Source organism: Astatotilapia calliptera, chromosome 7 (assembly GCF_900246225.1).
Source record: "Astatotilapia calliptera chromosome 7, fAstCal1.2, whole genome shotgun sequence".
Lineage (NCBI taxonomy): Eukaryota > Metazoa > Chordata > Actinopteri > Cichliformes > Cichlidae > Astatotilapia > Astatotilapia calliptera.
The window spans coordinates 15,250,583-15,269,034 of record NC_039308.1 but is presented as its reverse complement, the minus strand read 5'-3'; the positions used below and the strand labels follow the sequence as shown (position 1 = coordinate 15,269,034).

The 18,452-nt window shown below is 42.1% G+C and overlaps 2 protein-coding genes and 1 long non-coding RNA gene across 5 annotated transcripts in view; 1 reads left to right on the top strand and 2 right to left on the bottom strand.

The window, feature by feature from the left end:
- ttll11 (tubulin tyrosine ligase-like family, member 11) overlaps window positions 1-1,729 on the bottom strand; it is a 28,364-nt gene extending 26,635 nt beyond the window's left edge. For both annotated transcript variants that reach the window (XR_003272805.1, XM_026173336.1), the window contains exon 1: window positions 796-1,729. Coding sequence is in view for 1 of the 2 variants with exons in the window: in XM_026173336.1 (XP_026029121.1) it covers window positions 796-1,308 (513 nt within the window). In the remaining variant the exon portion in view is untranslated. The remainder of the gene's footprint in view (window positions 1-795) is intronic.
- A 2,021-nt stretch (window positions 1,730-3,750) lies between these two features.
- On the top strand, window positions 3,751-6,094 carry LOC113027281 (uncharacterized). 2 transcript variants are annotated; one of them, XR_003273011.1, is made up of 3 exons: window positions 3,751-3,917; window positions 4,180-4,494; window positions 5,336-6,094. It is a non-coding gene; the product is annotated as an uncharacterized LOC113027281 (long non-coding RNA). The 2 variants fall into 2 exon arrangements; XR_003273010.1 differs by having other exon boundaries at window positions 3,752-4,494.
- Window positions 6,095-10,396: 4,302 nt separating this feature from the next.
- dipk1b (divergent protein kinase domain 1B) lies at window positions 10,397-18,435 on the bottom strand. The gene is made up of 5 exons (XM_026173335.1): window positions 17,007-18,435; window positions 14,819-14,953; window positions 13,036-13,143; window positions 11,777-11,953; window positions 10,397-11,529 (listed from the first exon to the last, which is right to left on the bottom strand). The coding sequence occupies exons 1-5, from the start codon at window positions 17,073-17,075 to the stop codon at window positions 10,717-10,719; spliced, it is 1,302 nt and encodes a 433-aa protein (XP_026029120.1). The 5' UTR covers window positions 17,076-18,435; the 3' UTR covers window positions 10,397-10,716.
- Between the last annotated feature and the right edge of the window lie 17 nt (window positions 18,436-18,452).

The window sequence follows — 18,452 nt, the reverse complement described above, 5'->3', positions numbered from 1 at the left end:
GATGACACACGCACACAGGCAGGGAGACATGACTCAGAAAAGGAAAAACAACACAAGCCTTGTTGTCGCCGTTGGTAAAAAATCCACATGACATTTCTTTTTTTAAAAAGTGCATTTAGCAGTGAAAAACATACAGCAGCACCAGCACTGACAACAGTCGCCTGTCTTTAGGAATCCACTCATTCCTGCATCAGTTCTGCTGTTGTCATGTGTTTCCTCAGTTTTTTTACAACCTCAAACACTCCTACACAGATTCAGTCCATCATCTGAATATATATAAGTTTTGTGACTTATATTTATTCATAGAGGTACGCCCTGTAATAAAATGGCAGAGGTGGAAAAGTGAAGAGAAGACTGTCCACTGCGGTAATGGTTATAAGCAGCAGTAGTTACAATTATAGGATTCTTTTGGGACAGCTATTAAACACAGAGTAAAATAAAGTATTCTAACTTGTAGTGGTTCAGCACAAAGTGAAACCCAGAAGCCTCAGTTAAAGGATCCACCAGTCACACCAGTTCTGGCACAACTAAGAAGTGACTAGAGATGCCAGGCGGTGGATTAAGGTAGAACTAAATACTTCAGACATGGTTCTTGTTGGCTCGTGCTTACACAACAGTAAGAAACCAGTTGTTACACATGGGCAGCCACCTAAATGAAGCTGATGTTTGGGCTTCCCTCTGGATGTTTCCATTAACTGGTGCTTGGCTACACCAGCTGTCCTGTTACCACAAGAGTAAAACTTACACAGCACATAGGTACAGAAGCCATAAGAAGACAGTCCATTTGTAACACACCTCTTTCCACTTTAGCTGCTTGATGCTTATCTTCAGTGCCTCCAGAGAGGTTTTGGCTTTTGAAGTGTCTACCGTCACAGGTCTCCTCTTCTTTGCAAGCTTGAATCCCTCCTCTCTGCGCATCTCTTCGATGTTTTTGGATGTGTGGATGGTGACATAGTTGCCATTGGGCTCTGACTTCCGCTGCAGTATCTTTCCAGTTCCCTTGACTTGAAGTGTCCGCTCATACCCCAGTCTGTTTAAGTTTTTCTCAGAGGAAACTACAGAGCCTTGCGATGCCACATCAGAAGTGTGTCTCTTGTCCTCTCTGCCGGGCTTACTGCGACTTTTACCTGTTTGTTTGCAGGGAAGAGAGGTGCTGGATGCATCTGTGCTGGTGGGATGATCTGGTGAGACAGAGGCAGAAGGAGAGGAGCCCGGCACCTGCTCTTCTGTATCCACTCCCTCCTTCTCTGCATCTTCGCCAAATGATTTCATTTGCTCGACTTGAACCTTGACATACTGATCACTCATTATGCGAAACGCGATGTGTGACGCCTCTGGCCAGGGCACCGCTGTGCCACAGGGTGCAGTAATCCGACGCCGGCGAGCTAACGGTGTTCAGATACAATGAAGTACGCATTGCTGGCTTAAACGGCCAATTAACAAATGAAAGCCATTTCTCTGCGGTCAGCTCGCTTACCAAATAGAGCAAAGGGATGCCCTCAGACGTACACGTTACTGAGCAAGATAACGCTTGACCATCCCAGGCTTGACAGCTAGCGTGTTAACCGGCTGGTCACAATATTTAACTATCAGCTTCGAGAAGCTAGCGGTTCTCTCGAGCTGGCAGCTAGAGGCAGGCGGCACTTGTAGCCAACACTGCTAGCTCCTTAAAGGGAGCTAAACCCGACGTTAGCCTGTCAAACTTCATTCGGCTAACGCATGGCTCGGAGCCCGGAACAACAAAATGTTTAAAAATGTGGCGAGTTTACCTGGTGATATCCTCATGCGCGACGCGATCGCGAAAACAGCAAACAAGTAACACCACGCCGTTGTTGTTCACAGGACAGCAAGAGTAAACGATCGGGAGACCCTTGTCGTCGTTATCGTTCCACTCGCACGGTTTATTTCACCGAATTCAGCGTTTTTTGCTCCACAACTAAAGCGAGCAGTTTGCTCTGTGCACCAACATGGAGTCGAGTCAACCAGCGCCACCTCTGGCCAAGTGCCACAGCCTACAGCCAGATCAACTGGTGACACACATCTGCAGCCACGTTTGAATTCGTGTCATGCACATTTGTACCTTTCAATTGTGTCTGTTTGTGCGTCATGCAAATAAACCTTTGAAATGATAATCATGTATTTATTATCAGCCTACATTTGTACAAAATGCCAAATGACATACACATAAGAATCACCATCCTGATATCAATACTTTTGCCCATAAGAAAAATGTCGTGAACAAATATATGACACACCAATATTTCACCAGTGTTGTAACTCACATGTCGCCAGCATAGTCTGCCTGTGTCCCCCCTCTGCAAACGCACATTTCAGAGTTGGATGTGATATACAGTCTGCATAAGTGTGGTCAATCCCATAACGATCCGTAAGGGGATGGCAGCTACGCTGAATGTACAGCAGTCACACAGTGATCAGCAATAAACAGTCCCCAAAACTTGCATATAATCCCCAATGTGGAGCCCATCTACTGACTACCACATAGCAGCTGGACCAGTCCCCAATGCAGGTCAGTCCACTGCTGCCACCTGTGGCCAAGTACCATAGCCTACCACTAGATTAACTTGTGACACACATCTGCACCTGCTGCTATGATCACATTGAGTAAAGGCTGAGTGGCTGCACTCACACGTGGTGCATCTAAATCTACCCACAAATATGTTGAAACATGCAATGCCAGCAATGTGGATTGTCAACACTACAAACAATCAGTAAGCAAAGACAACAGGGATCATTTGTTTCTGTTTATTTAGCACCCACAACATTTGTAGTCGCCTTCTGCACAGGGGAAGTCCACACACACCGTGTGGTACCACTTTCCACAGAAGGTGCAATCTGCAAGATTGAATGAGATTGTCAGGGTCATTGTCTGACTGTTTATCACTAATCACTGTGTAACTGCTGTACATTCACAGTAACTGCCATCTCCTTATAAATGTTTATTAGATTGACCACACTTATGCAGACTGTATATCACAACCAACTCTAACATGTTTGTTTGCAGAGGGCAGACACAGACAGACTACGCTAACGACATGTGATGTTACAACACTGGTGAAATATTAGTGTGTTCACGACATTTTTCGTATGGGCAAAAGTATTGATATCAGGATGGTGATTCTTATGTGTATGTCATTTGGCATTTTGTACAAATGTAGGCTGATAATAAATACATGATATCATTTCAAAGGTTTATTTGCATGACGCACAAACAGACACAATTGAAAGGTACAAATGTGCATGACACGAATTCAAACGTGCTGCAGATGTGTGTCACCAGTTGATCTGGCTGTAGGCTGTGGCACTTGGCCAGAGGTGGCGCTGGTTGACTCGACTCCATGTTGGTGCACAGAGCAAACTGCTCGCTTTAGTTGTGGAGCAAAAACGCTGAATTCGGTGAAATAAACCGTGCGAGTGGAACGATAACGACGACAAGGGTCTCCCGATCGTTTACTCTTGCTGTCCTGTGAACAACAACGGCGTGGTGTTACTTGTTTGCTGTTTTCGCGATCGCGTCGCGCATGAGGATATCACCAGGTAAACTCGCCACATTTTTAAACATTTTGTTGTTCAACAGCATCAAGACTGACGGAGTGTGTTTGAGACAACCTCACAAGTGTCACAGATGACACATTTGGCGTTTTTTTTGCTGGTTTGTCGGTAGGAGCTCCTGAAACGCAAGACTGACACACATCTGTTCGACCAACGCCAGTTGATCTAAACGCCAGTTGATCTGGAACACCCAGCCTCCATCTGGTTTGGAACCCAGCTGATGCTGCCTTTGGGGTTCCTCGTAATTGCCTGTATTCCCATACGGCTCATCACCGTATTATTTGATCAAATGAGAAACGGTCGCTTTTCCCACACCAAGTGGTTTACAATCTGTAGCTTTAATTACGGTGAGTATGTGTGTTTAATAATCTATTAATTCAATTTGGTGATATTGCAAAGCCAGGGGAAAATGCTCTGACAAAGAAAGTCTAAATTCCATTCATAGCGAGGATAATCTGTGCACCTTGAAGCAGGTGCCTTTCCCATGTATTTATCTAGTCTAAAAACCATGTATAGTTGTAAAGCTATGCAGTGACTGTGTGCACTGTGAATAACCTCTTCTTCGATATCAGCACACTTATACACTGACAAATGCTCTGGTTATTCTAGAGCTCGGTCATCTCTCTCCATGACAACAGCAAAAACTCTGCTCCTAACACAAGCGCAACACATTTCCGGAGCACTAGTTTTCCCCAAACTGTTTTCGGAAAAGATACCACTATCTATCAAGGATGGACGCAAGTAATTCCACACCTCATGGATTAAAAAGTTTGCTGGAGAGTTTATCCAGAGCAGCTCTCCTGGCGCAGCCAGATGACATCCCACGGTTCCTGTGTGCACATGTGGAGAACATGATCAAATTCAGCGACGATCAACAGTTAAAAGACATCATCGAGGTCATCTTCCGGTATCAGTGCCAGTGGGGTAAATGCGATGTTTTTAATGTTAAGAAGGAGTGCCCTAATGGAAGTCCTTCTTGTAGAGACAAACTTGGAAGCTTTCTTTCAACGGCTCAGGGCACCTATGTTAAGTTAACTGTATTTCAGTTTATTACCGGGACATAAACACTACAGAATTGTCAGTCAAATTTACTATGACTGAGAGTGTAATTCCTCTGTAATTAAATGGAATTTCAATGCATTTCATTTGAAATTACAACGTAATTATATTTAACCACACATATCTAAAAGGGCTACACTAGAATAAGAGGGTGACAGTTTTTATTTTTATTTATTTATTTTTCTTACAAAAAACAAAGAATACTACTGTAAGTACATGTAAGTACTTTTAAAAACTGCATAAAAGGAATTGTAAACACTGCATAACTTTACATATTTTATAGGAAACAAGAAGTACTTACATTGTAGGTAAATAGTGGATAAATTATTTTAAATAGTGCCTAAACTGTGGGTGTTTTACAGGAAAAGGACGCACAAAGTATTCTGTAGGTATTTTTAAGTAGTAAATTTATAAATTTATGTGGTTTATGGGAAAGAAGAAATAATGCACAGTAAGTCTCTCCCTCTACATATATATATATATATATATATATATATATATAGACTTACTACGCATATATATATATATTTATACAAAAAGTAAGGTTTCAAGTTTGAAAACACTTTTTTCCTCAGGATTCTTTAAGTGCCATGTCCCTGCCTAAACATACACTAGTGTAATATAATGCTTTCAAAAGCTCTCACTCATGTTTTAGGATATATGGGTTACTTTCTTTGCTTTAATTAATCTTTCCTGACCTTTGCAGAGCAAACCCTCTTCAAAGATAAAAGGAACTGGACAGAAACCCCAAGACCATGTTCAGAGAAGTTTCCTATATCCACATCCAGTGCATTCTCTGTGTTCCCCGTGTCATCACCCCCCAGGAAGAATAGCAAGTCTTTAGTTGATGCTCCAAGCCATCATGAGAGTGTGTGTCCAAGTACTAAAGAAGATCAGCTCCACTCCAGAAAGCAGATTCAAAGACCATCTGTTCTGCCAGTACTCCCCACTCAGAAGCCTTCAAAAGGGTCAGGGACAGAAATCAACCAAAGAGTATATCTGCTCTCTAGCTGATTTTCATTACCATAATAAAGACACACATAGCTCACCAGCTGACCAGAGCTTGGGGTCAGTTAGCACCGACAAAGGGCCAACACCACAAAAGGATCTGGGCCTACAAAATTTAAAAGCAAAGCCCGGACCATCTGTGATACAAGTTCCTTACAGACCTAAAGGAGGGTATATAGTAGATCCAGAACTAGAGCCAAAGAGAGGCAGGGCAGGGCCTTTTACAAATAGGGGGGCCTTGCTTTTTGGCAGAAAGAGCAATGTGCTGGACGGCCTAAATGTCCAGAACAATCCTGAGTTGTTATTCGTCAGTCAGTCAGTCAGTCAGTCAGTCAGTCCTCTGAGGAGCATCGATTCTCCCCTGGTTGAGGTGTCTTTACCAAGAGGGATTGACGTGACTTCAGTGTAGCAACTTACATGGCCTTACCTTGTGTATTAAATATGATGCATTCAGTGATGCAGGTGTTTACATCCTTTTTCTTCAACTATATTTCTTTGTCATATCATATTATTTTTTCCTCCCAGATTACAACCTCTGAGTTTTTATGCAAGTCATCCTTCAGCTTTTTCTGAATTATTTCCCTGTGTGTAAAAATGTTTATATTTCGACTTCACCTGCAAAAAATGCCTTTATTTTAAACTCAAACTTAAACTCAAAGAACTTTATTGTCATTGTAGTTATACAACGAAATTTGTTTGGTAGCTCACAGAGGCCAGCAGCAATAAAACAAGAAGCAGCATTGTAACATAATAACCAAGTAAATGTAGTAAAAGTATAAAATATAAAGTAAAAAGAAGGCACTTAGCACAGTAAATAAAAAAAAATAATAATAAAAAAAATACTAGTATTTACAATATGATTTGATATGATATTTGAGTGCAAACAGTATAATATAATATAACAGTATTTACAATGTGGTAGTTGAGTGCAACGTGAATGTCCCATAAAGTGTCTAAGATAATAAGTATAACAGTATTTACAGTGTGGTAATTTAGTGCAAACATTAATGCCCAGTAAATGACTTTGTACATTAGCAGCAGACATGACATGGGGTAAAGGAGAGAGAGGGAGAGTTACAGTAGCTATTGTGTGTTGGGGGAGGGGTGACACAGGCTACAGCTCTGGGGAAAAAGCTGTTCTTTAGTCTGTTTGTGCGGGTTCTGATTGCCCTATATCTCTTCCCTGATGGGAGGGGTACAAAAAGTCTGTGACCTGGATGGGTTGGGTCCTTGATGATGCAGCTAGCTCGCTTCTGTAAACAGCTAGCATAGGCCGTGTCGAGATTCGGGAGTTTGGTTCCAATGATCCCCTGGGCAGTTTGGATGGTCCAGGTCAGAGCTCGACGATTTTCTGCAGTGCAGCTGAAGTACCACACTGTGATGCAGTAACAGAGGATGCTCTCTATTGTGCTCCTGTAAAAGTTTACTAAGCGCCGGATTGGCACATTTGCTTTTTTAAGTTTTCTTAGGAATAAAAGTCTCTGCTGTGCTTTCTTCACTAAGTGGGATGTGTTAATAGTCCATGTGAGATCTTTTGTTATGTGTAGGCCCAGGAATTTAATGTCATTCACCCTCTCAACTTCCTCACCATTTATGTGGAGGGGTGGTAGTGTTGTTTTCTTGGCTCTTCTGTAGTCTACAATGACCTCCTTTGTTTTGACAGTGTTCAGAATCAGGTTGTTGTTTCTGCACCATTTGATTAGATGTTGGACATCCTCTCTGATTGAGACTTGTTGTTGTCTGATATCCTTCCACTATTGTGGGAATAACTCTCTTAAAAATGGTTTGGGAGTTTTAAATTGAAATGTAGCATCTGTCTCGTTTGATCACTGAACCTCCTTAACCAGTGCAGTAACTGTGCAAAATAATCTGTGACACTTTGATCTTCTAGAAAGCTGCAGATCATTTGGTGTGTAACGCATCATCAAAAATATTCAGTAGCTTCGCTCATCTGTCTGTGATGTTGAAGCGGTCACACCTCACTTTCATCTTTGCTGTGAATACCATTAACATTTCACATGCAGGGAAAGCCACAGCACTGAGCCAGGGGCAAGTGCTACTCTTTATCATACACTGCTAAAAAAATAAATAAATCAAAGGAACATTTTTTAAATCAGCTTGTAGCATCAAGTCAATTAAACTTGTGCTAGTACCTTTGCTTTGTGTCCCAGCACAGTCCCAAAAACATAGAGGAGACTCCAGGAGACAGGCAGTTACTCTAGGAGAGCTGGTTGCTGATTGGCATTTGCCATAGAATACCAGAATTATCATGTCCACCACTAGTGTCCTGTGTTTTTTACAGATGACTCCAGGTTTACCCTGAGCACATGTGAAAGGGTCTGGAGAAGCCATGGAGGGCGTTACACTACCTGTAACAACAGCAACACCAGTTTGGTGGTCGTTCAGTGATGGTTCAGGAAGGCATATCCAAGGAGGGATGCCCAGACAAAGGCAGCCTTAACAATAGAATAGAATAGAATACTTTTTATTTGTCAATTTCTTCAAATGTACTTGCCATACAAAGGAATTGAAATTACGTTTCACACTGTCCCATGCGTAGACATTGACAACAATAAGGTGCAGATGCACAACAAAAACAGCCCTAACAATAAGATAATAAATAGTAATATAATAATATAAATAGTGCTAAAAGAAATACTAAAATATATATATATATATAGCAGCAGGTGTGTGCAATTGCAATGCAAGTCAGGAATGTTTTCAGTTCTTGGTTCAGAGAGTGTTTCCTTGTTGGAGAGTGTGCGTGGGGGGGGGGGGGTAGAGTCCAATCTGTCTTCCTATACTTCTGCCAATCTGGTGATTCTGCTGGCTGGGAGTCGGGAGGGAAGAGAGTTCAGCAGTCTCACAGCCTGGTGGATGAAGCTGTTGGTGAGCCTGGTAGTGCGGGAGCGGAGACTTCTGTATCTCTTTCCAGAGGGCAGGAGGCTGAACAGACAGTGCGCGGGGTGGGTTGCATCGTTGACAATTGTGATGGCTTTGCGGGTGAGGCGAGTGGTGTAAATGTCTTGCAGGGAGGGGAGTGGTGCACCAACTATCCTCTCAGCTGTTCTCACAATGCGTTGTAGAGCTTTTCTGTTATAGTCAGTGCAGCTACCGCCCCACACAGTGATGCAGCTGGAGAGGATACTTTCAATAGTGCCTCTGTAGAATGTAGTCAGGATGGGTGGTGGAGCACTTGCCCGCTTGAGTTTGCGCAGGAAGTAGAGGCGCTGTTGTGCTTTCTTGGCCAGTGATGCTGTGTTGGTGGTCCAAGAGAGGTCCTCACTGATGTGCACTCCCAGGAACTTGGTGCTGCTCACCCTCTCCACCGCAGCGCCATCGATGGTCAATGGGGGGTGACAGGTGTGGCCTCTCTGGAAGTTGACAATAATCTCCTTGGTCTTACTGACATTTAGCAGGAGGTTGTTGTCTCTGCACCACGTGGTCAGGAGCTCAACCTCTTTCCTGTAGTGGGTCTCATCGCCCTTGGTGATGAGCCCCACCAGCGTTGTGTCGTCCGCAAACTTCACAAGGTGGTTGGAGCTGTAGGTTGGTGTGCAGTCATGTGTCAACAGGGTGAAGAGCAGAGGACTGAGCACACAGCCTTGTGGAGCCCCCGTACTCAGGGTGATGCTGTTTGAGACCTTGTTGCCCACACGCACCGCTTGAGGCCTCTGGCTGAGGAAATCCAGCAGCCAGTTGCAGAGGGAGGTGCTGAGGCCCAGTCTGTCCAGTTTACAGATGAGTTGTTGTGGTATTATGGTGTTGAATGCTGAGCTAAAGTCTATGAACAGCATTCTCACATATGAGTCTTTCTTGTCCAGATGAGTTAGGGCTGGGTGGAGGGCAGAGCAGATTGCATCTGGGACCAAAATGAACATTTTGAACCCATTATCAGACTCTATGCTTGTGCCATGGGTTCTGGGTGTCATGGGTCCCATTCACTGGCTCCCACACCCACCTAACCTAAATCCAATAGAACATCTCTAGGGCGTTATGTAGTGGTCCATCCCATGCTGCCAGGATGCACTCAGGCTGTTCAGAGGCTCAGTGATGTCCTGGTGTAAACCCTCAGGACACTATCTACCATCTTATTAGGAGCATGCTCTGATGTTGTCAGACATTCACACATGCACGTGCGGGTCATACAAACTACCGAACATTTAGAGCTGCTGCAATTACATTTTTGTCAAATGCACTAGCCTGCCACATATTTTTTTCACTTTTACTTTGAATTCAGCCCTCAGTGGGTTAATCATTTTCATTTCCATAAAATGATCCAGCATCCTTTCATTCCTAACATGTTACCCTGTCCATATCAGTATAGATATCCAACATAATTGTTTTTCCCATTGAGATCTGATGTGTTTTCAAAGCGTTCCTTTCATTTTTTTAGCAGTATATATATATATATATATTCTGCAACCTTTTAAGAAACCAAGTCTAGGCACAAGTCCTGAGATCATAGACTTGGTACTCAGAAGACCAATGAACAAGTCACTTGAAATTGATGTTATTACATCTGCAAACATTTATGTGAACAACAATTTTGTGGCATGATCAGGGACACCTAATGTCAACGATGTCTGCAGTTCAAGTGTCATCCTTTCAGAAAGATTCTACACGTGGTAACTCTCTGATTGAGATGCAAACTGATTTATACAAAAGAAGCTGCGATATTCTTCTGATATTTCTAGCTGTACCACTCCCAATTGCACGTTACCAAGGACAGAAAAAAGCAATTCTATGAAACCACAAATAATCCAACATGTTGCTTCATTTATTTTAAAAATGGATTATTTACATCCAGAATCTTAGAAACAACGTTACAGGCAGTGTCCTGAGAATATTATGTGCAAACAGACCCATTGGAACACAAAAGCATGATAGGGATTATAGTGGGAATAAAGCCTGCTTCACATTGTATATTCAGTAGTTCACAGTTTCCTGTTATTCACAGTCAGTGTAGAGTGAAAATACATGATTAAACACGACCCTCTAAAACATTTACTGCAAGCGTCATAACCAAAAACCACCTGTCTTCATGTAACAATTCATTTATAGTAGAGCATCCGTTTTTCAGGAGTACTGAGTGTTTGAAATCTTCTTCCACAGTAACGTCTTCAGGTTGTTGAGCACTAGTGAGTGGTGAACCTCCATTTGGCTTGCCAACCCGCTGAGTGTCACACAGGTGCGCAGCTGTTTTTCCAGATCCCCACGAAGGTCTGAAGGCGCTCCGAAAAGCAGATAGTCCTGCAGCAGCACGCACACTTTAGCGAGATTAGGCTGCACAACCTCTGTGTTACACTGCTTCACCAGCCGATCGCAGGTGGCCGTGCAGTCCCGCCCATACGTGCAGTCTGCATTCGTCTCACATCGCCGTCCCTTCAAAAATCCCCGCACAACAGCTTCTGATGCCACGCTGCGAAGGTTGGCCATCTTGCAGTCGTACTTTGAATTGTAGCCAACGTGGTAAGGATTGGCGTCACATATTAGGAAGCTCCCGTAGGAGCCGTGGAAGACCTCTTCCACAAATTCCAGCAGGCCAATGGTGATGCGAGCTCGGCGGGGCCAAGCTGGCGCGAGCCAGTGGTTCAGGCTGGAGCTCAAGGCCTCTGGGACGATAGACTGCAGGGAATTTGGCACCTCGAGCCTGTAGAGTGAGTTGTGGCTTACACGCTCCGTCACATACAAATCTCCACAGAAGCCCAACAGTTTCGGGGTGTGCTCCTTCTCCTGCAGCGCCACCATCAGGAGGAACTCGTTGATCTGGAGGAGAGCCCAGATAGACTTGGCCTCTGCTAGTGACACTTTGCCATCTTGGTTGACATCAGCAAGCGTGATGACTCTGTCCACCAAGGTGCTCAAAGATGACTGTTCACCGAGGTTAACCTGCAGGAAGGAGGTGAATGCATGTTATAAATGTGTTGTAGATACAAATATAAAAAAAACCTTGACAATAAGATCTTGGCCTGTATAAACACGTAACATAAAAAAGATCTCTAGATCTGAGCTCATTTGGATGCACTAATGCATAACCAATGTTTCCTAATAGGCATGTGTAGTTTTCTATTAGCATGTGACTTCTGTGGTGACAGTTGTTCACTGTTATTATAAAATAGTCTATCGGCCTGGAAACCTTAAGGAAACTGTGCAGCATCTCTTTAAATTCATCCATCGAGGTTCCACGTGTGGGTTTGTCAAACAGGCTCATCTCCTGTCGCAGCATGGCGTCGGGCGCTCCGTCAGTTTTCACCGGATCTTCAACGCCACATTTAATTACCACAGGCTTCTCCTTCCACAGTCCATTGTATACCTGCAAATATGAAAATATGACTTTAGTTAGATGAGGAAGAATATGTCCAAAATAGGTCCAGAAGGAATTTTTAAATTTTGTTATGTTTTTTGTTTGAGTGTGTGCCATTCTGTCTGTGAACACAATAGCTGGGAGGGTTATTGGTATTATACAGTTCATGTACTGCTAATACTACAATTCCCAGAATGCTCTGTTGGTGTTTTGGCACGTCAGTCACGACAGGACCCATTAGCACCCTCTCCTCTGTTGACCATAGTCATAGCAACCATGCAAATACTGCCATGCTAACTATCCCAAAATGGCAAAAAGAAAGGCAGAAAACAGGAGCTTTCTGGACAGGTGGGAGAATATGATGAAAATCTGATAAATGATAAAATGATCAAATTTAATTCAGAAGGCTGCAAATACAATTTTTATTTAAGAAATGAATTCCACTGATGTGTTATCTAATTGGAATTTCGATTTTGCATGTGTGCAATATTAAGTTATATATACATTTATATAAGTTATATATATTGTTTAGTATTAAGCTTTGCTTGTTCCAGACTCAGTTTTTCAGCAAAACTTGTTTGAGTCCATAAGAAAAGATTCCTTGTTATATTTGGATTATATATTATATTTATCCTGGACCAACACTATTATGATGACACAGGAACAACACCAATATGGTATATCAGATACACTCACTACCCATACAGTCACTGGATGTACCTTGCTAACCAAGATTGCCACTGTTAGCTGGTGACTCAGCTTTAGAGCCAAATATGGAATGGCCCTGAAAAAACCCCAACTGTGTGTGACAATCTAGTGGCTGCAGTATGTTTTTTATAGACATCCTTTAACACTGACAGTCATATCGATACTATAATTAGTATCAAATATGTCAAATCATTTACTTTTTATTTGTTACTACAATTGCTGTTATGTTTTTTTCATGTTCCAGTAAAAATTATGAGGCAATCTATAATAAAATTATTGATTAAATTTAAAAAAACAGATGTGCACTAACATGAATTTGGAAATATATTGTTCTCTCAAAGGCTATTCTTCACGCATGTGTAAGTTGTGAGTGTTTGTTTTACCTGATGTGTGGAGGAGGTGGACATGCAGCGCTGCAGAGTTAGCGTTCTCTGGTCACATAGTGCCTTGCAGGATGAACCTGATATTATGCCTCTTCTATAATGATCACACTGCAGAAACCAAAACAGAAATTGCAGGAAACAGAAATAAGCCTCTATTTATGCATCCAGTACTTGAGCTCTCTATATTTAGCCCTCCAATGTCTGTTTACTTAAAGGGAAAATATCTTTGCTAGAGGTCAGGTGAATCTAACCAGATTTGCCTAACCTGACACACTGTTCTCCATGCTCCTTCTTGCCTTTACGTACTCACTTTACATTGTGGGCCAGATGCATCCCACTTTGATCTTAAGTGGTCTGGACCAGTGAAATGCTTGAAGTCTGTGTGACTGTGTCTTAAACGTTAAAGTTCAATGTTTCTGTTATGGATTAATGAATCAGAGAGAATGCACGATTTCAACAGGTATGTTTACAGAAAAAAAAGAAAGGCTCATCGAGAAATATGAAGCTTCTTTCAGTTACACTGGATGGTTTCGCTTACCCTTCCTGATGCAAACCGCCCATTTATCCAAGCTTGGGACCGACGCTGGGAATACAATAACTTGTGACCTCCTGAGGCTGGGTCTGTGTCTCTAAATATGGACCTGACACCAGGAAAAACACTAGGACATGTGACTTGGGTTCAGGTGGTTAGTTAGCAATCTCAGTGGAATTCCTGGCTTTTCCCATCCACATACCAGAGGTGTATTGGACTAAAGAAACATTGATCTTGACGACCAGTAAATGAGTCTTAAGTTTATCTTAAACTGCTACATTAGTTTAAAAATTGCATGCTGACTATGAAGTTTTGTACCTTTTATAATTAGCAGACAAGAAAGAAAAAAATCCCATTTCCAGCTATGTCCTTTGAGATTTTTCATGGATATGGAATCAGAGAGTGCCAGTTTTACTTCTTTCCTAGAAGGATGCTATACTTACTCATGTAAAGTGGTGTGCATGAAATTCATCAGAATGGAGTAACCCACTGAGTTATATTCAGTATGTTGTCACAAAGCAGCAAAGAGCCCAGCACCATGTGCAGTTTACCTGACATCACCTGACCGAGGAGACACATTTCTCCCAAGTCCCCAACACAGAACGCAACAGAGGGGAACTAGACATCTGTGGGTCTCACCTCAGCAGCACAAAACTAGTATGGTATGAAATCATTTTCTACATTTATGTAAATACAAACAGTCACATTTTGTCTGTTATGTGGTTAGTGAAACTGTAGTCAAATGAGCTAAGACCAAACAGCTAAACTGATGTTACAATCCTACAGGTGGGTAGTGGGGTTGTGTCCTGTAAGAGCACCCTGGTACCACAAGTTTAAGACACTGGCCATGCACTCTTCCTCAAAACACAGACCTCGTGTCCCTCTGTTCCACTGTCTTGCCATGTACTTTTTAAAACATATGAAATTATTATTTATACTGTTGTTTTTATTCTGAATTCTTTAGTTTTTGTCTTGGGAAAAGCAAAAGATCTGCTCTTTCCAGTGATTGTGTTATGATTTGAATTAATGTGATTGTAGTTTTTGTCTTGGTTACCCTGAAAGCTACCTTTATTGTCGTGCAGTAGTTTGGAAAGCCTGTAATCTGTGGTTAGGACTTTACTCACTGCCACAGTCAGTATTTTTATGCCACATTCACAGATATCCCACACTATCAAATTTATCTTGATTTATAGGCTTGAATTCGATTAAACCATGTAACTGAGTTTTATTTAACTCAAAGATAATACTTACGATGACCATGTGGCAAACATGCCCACGGCACAGCTCAGAGTAGGAGGCATACTGCATGTAGACGATCCAGCTGATGACGAGGATGCCCAGCCATGCCAGCAGAAGGTACTTCACTTTAATAGCTGGAAGGCGACTCTGTGGAGGTTGGTAGAAAATGGGCGCATGGCAGGAAGAAAAGAAGTCTAATTAAACCCAGGCTGTGAATGAATGAATGAACAGCTGGTCACCCAACCTTAAGGTGGAATTGAGACACTCAACTACATGAAACTAAGGACTTCCTGATTTTTTGTATTTTGCACATTTATATTTGCAGATTTGTCACACTTGCATGTTTCAGATCATTAAACAATTTCTAATATTAGACAAAGACAAACCGAGGAAATACAAAATGCAGTTTTTAAATGTGGATTTCAATTGTTAAGAGAAAAATACTGTCCAAGCCTCCCTGGATCTGTGCGAGAAAGCAATTACCCCTTAAAACTAATAACTGGCTGTTTCACCCTTGGCAGAAAGAACTGCAATCAGGCGTTTGCCATAACTGGCAATGATTATTTCACAGCACGTCACTGTGGAGAAAACTGAAGAATTGTTTTAATTCAGCCACATTTGAGAGTCTTTGAACATGAATAGCTTGTTGAAGGTCAAAGTTTCTCAATTTTGACTTTAACAAGGCAACTCCAAAGCTACATTTTTTTCTTTTTTCTTTTTGAGCCTTTCACAGGTGCTCTTAAGCTTCAAGGCACGAACCAATGGCTGGAAATTCTCCTTCAGGATTTTCTGGCCGAGAGTAGAATTTATGGTTCCATCACTTATAGAAAGTCGTCCAAGTCCTGGAGCAGCCCCAGACCATCACACTACCACCACCATGTTTGAATATTTATCTCCTTGGAACTCACCAACGGACGCCATTTTTCCTCAATCTCTGATTGTCGAATCAAGAACTTTGACCTTAACTGAGTTAAGTGAGGCCTGCAGTTCTGTTTTTGCTGGTCTGTATTCTTTTGTGACCTCCTGGATGAGTCGCTGATGTGTTCTTGGAGTAATTTTGGTAGGCTGGACACAAGTCCCAAAGCCTTAGAAATAGCTTTACAATGCTTTCCTCAAAGCTTTGACTTTGTTCCTCACCTGTTGTTGTTTCTTTAGATTGTAGCATCTAAATATAGTCATTTTTTACCTTAATGAATAAAATCATCATTTAAAAAACTGCATTTTGTATTTACTTGGGTTATCTTTGCCTAAAATTAAAAACTGTTGATGGATCTAAAACACTTAAGTCTGAGAAATATGCAAAAAAAAAAAAAAAAAAAAAAAAAAACAAGAACCAAGGGCAAATACTTCTTCATAGCACCGGCATAGGAAATAGTTTAGTAATTGATACTTATCTCTTTGATTTTCTGTAAATACTGAATAGTTTCCACTCCTAAAAGAAACAAGTAAATTAGAATAGAAGAGACTTCCTATTGTAGATCTAGAGATGTACCAGTATACAGCCAATCACTGGTATTTTTTAGACTGATAAATAAGATGACATTTAGACTGATGTTTGTGTGTTTGTTGTCACATCTCTGTCTAATGTCCAAAATAGAAGATGGAAATGTCTGGGAGAAAAGGGAGGATAAATAAGAAAATAAACAGCAATAAACTGTATCAGAACAATGAGTTAAATTCTTCTTTTAAATATCAACATCAGCCTAGACTTATCACTATTTGTGCATCTCTATTTACTGATTTTTGTATAATGGGCTACAAACAGCAGCTGGGAACCACTGATTTGAATGCTATGCAATAGGATAGCTGCGGGAAGAGCGGGCATCACATGCATTAACACAAAATGTAATGCTACACAAAAGTGTAGTACTAAGCAGAATTAGCATAAGCAGAATGTTTATGATCCAACTTGTACTGTTATTAAATCATGCTTTTACAGTCGTGTATGCACTGCAAACCTGTGAACCCGTGGCTGCAAAATTCTGGGGTATCTAGGTAAACAATGAATGAACCAGCAGCCTGTCACCTGACTATAGGATAACGCAGAGATAACTACCATACATTGCGCTGCACTTGTATTCGTTACGGGGGGTTTCATGCATGCATGTGAAGTGAACTGACGGTTTGGTCAGTGGTCGTGCATGCTGCTGGTGGATAGTTAGTGACAAAAAGACTGACATTGTGCAGTCCATTAGCCTACCTGCAGGCCTTTGGATAAAGGGCAGAACAGCATCAAATGGACCAGTCTCCGCAAAGCCCGGGGCATCATGAGCGACTCTTTTTCGGAGGCAGCAGAGCGAGAAACCAGAGTCCCGTCTGATCACATTCTCGCAGCAAACCACGATACGCGTCGCATATTTACTGGTTATTACAACGAGCTGCTTTTCGAGCTGTTTTCTTCTCTTTGCTTGCCTTGATCACAGCGTGTGTTTTCAATAGAAATCATTCAGCCGCTCAAAAAATATGATGAAGAGTGTGTCCTTGAAGCTGAGCGATATTTCAGCTCCATCGGGGCCACAGAACGACCGACGCGGCCCAGAATCAGAGATCCTCAGCTATGATCCCCGATATTTTCCGAATATTAGACCAGCAGCACCTTCACCGTCCAATCAGATCAAAGAAGGCATCAGTGTGACAAAGAAATAAGCGCTGCTTGGACCCGACGAGCGCACAGCCTCAGTTTCCCAGAGACTCGCTGCTGCGCATCTTAAAGGGAGAGGCGTCAGAGCTGACGGGATTTTATCTGCCGACGGGAAATCTTACCGCGCCTCCTTCCTTGCAACCTGCGGCTGACAAATTGAAGGAAAGCCCCGAGAAGGGATAGTGCTGTCCATACTGCATTTTGCATTTTTGGAGGTGCGTGTCAGGTTACCTCGTAGGGTTAAAATGAGTTTATGCGTACATCACAAGTCATGGCATAGATTTCCTGCCGAAGGGATAAGATGATAGAAACAAAGATTCGATCCATTCATGCTAGGCTTGATCCAAAACCAATAACGGTGTTGGTATCGGCACTATCGTTATTTGGATTGCTTGGCTCACATCTACTGAGGGGATTCAATGACTCTTTCATATTGTGGAGGGCATGGCATGGATCCACTTGTCGCTTTTTGTGCTGCATGAGTCCAGAACTTGTAGTGAAACCTCCTCAAAGAAAACCAAAGTCAAAAGAATTGATTTCTTTGCAGTGGGTAGAGCTAAAGTGCTAAAATCACTACCTGCCGGAAGAACAGGTGGATCATCTAAGTGTGGTCTGGGTGAAAAAACAGTGGAAGCAACTCTCAGAGGTGGGGAAATGACATTTGCTGCCGAACCATAACATAACTGAACAAAGAGTGACGCAGGCAATCTTTCCTACATAACGCAAAACCTTTCTGATCTTGCCTCAAGTTCAGCACTGATCCCACATTAGTCTGTGTGCAGTCATTTTTGCCCCATGTGCTACACTTCACACTGAGCCACTTCAATGCATGATGACATTTGCTTTCCTTGTTTTTTACTACAATGAATTCTATTTAATTTTGCAGTCTTTTGCTAGTGCTCCTAATTTTTACATACCTCTGTAATTAAGTCTTTTCATCAGTAATTCTTTGAACTTTGTTTGTTTTGCTCTTCCCTATTAAGCTATATTGTTTTTAAAACAGAC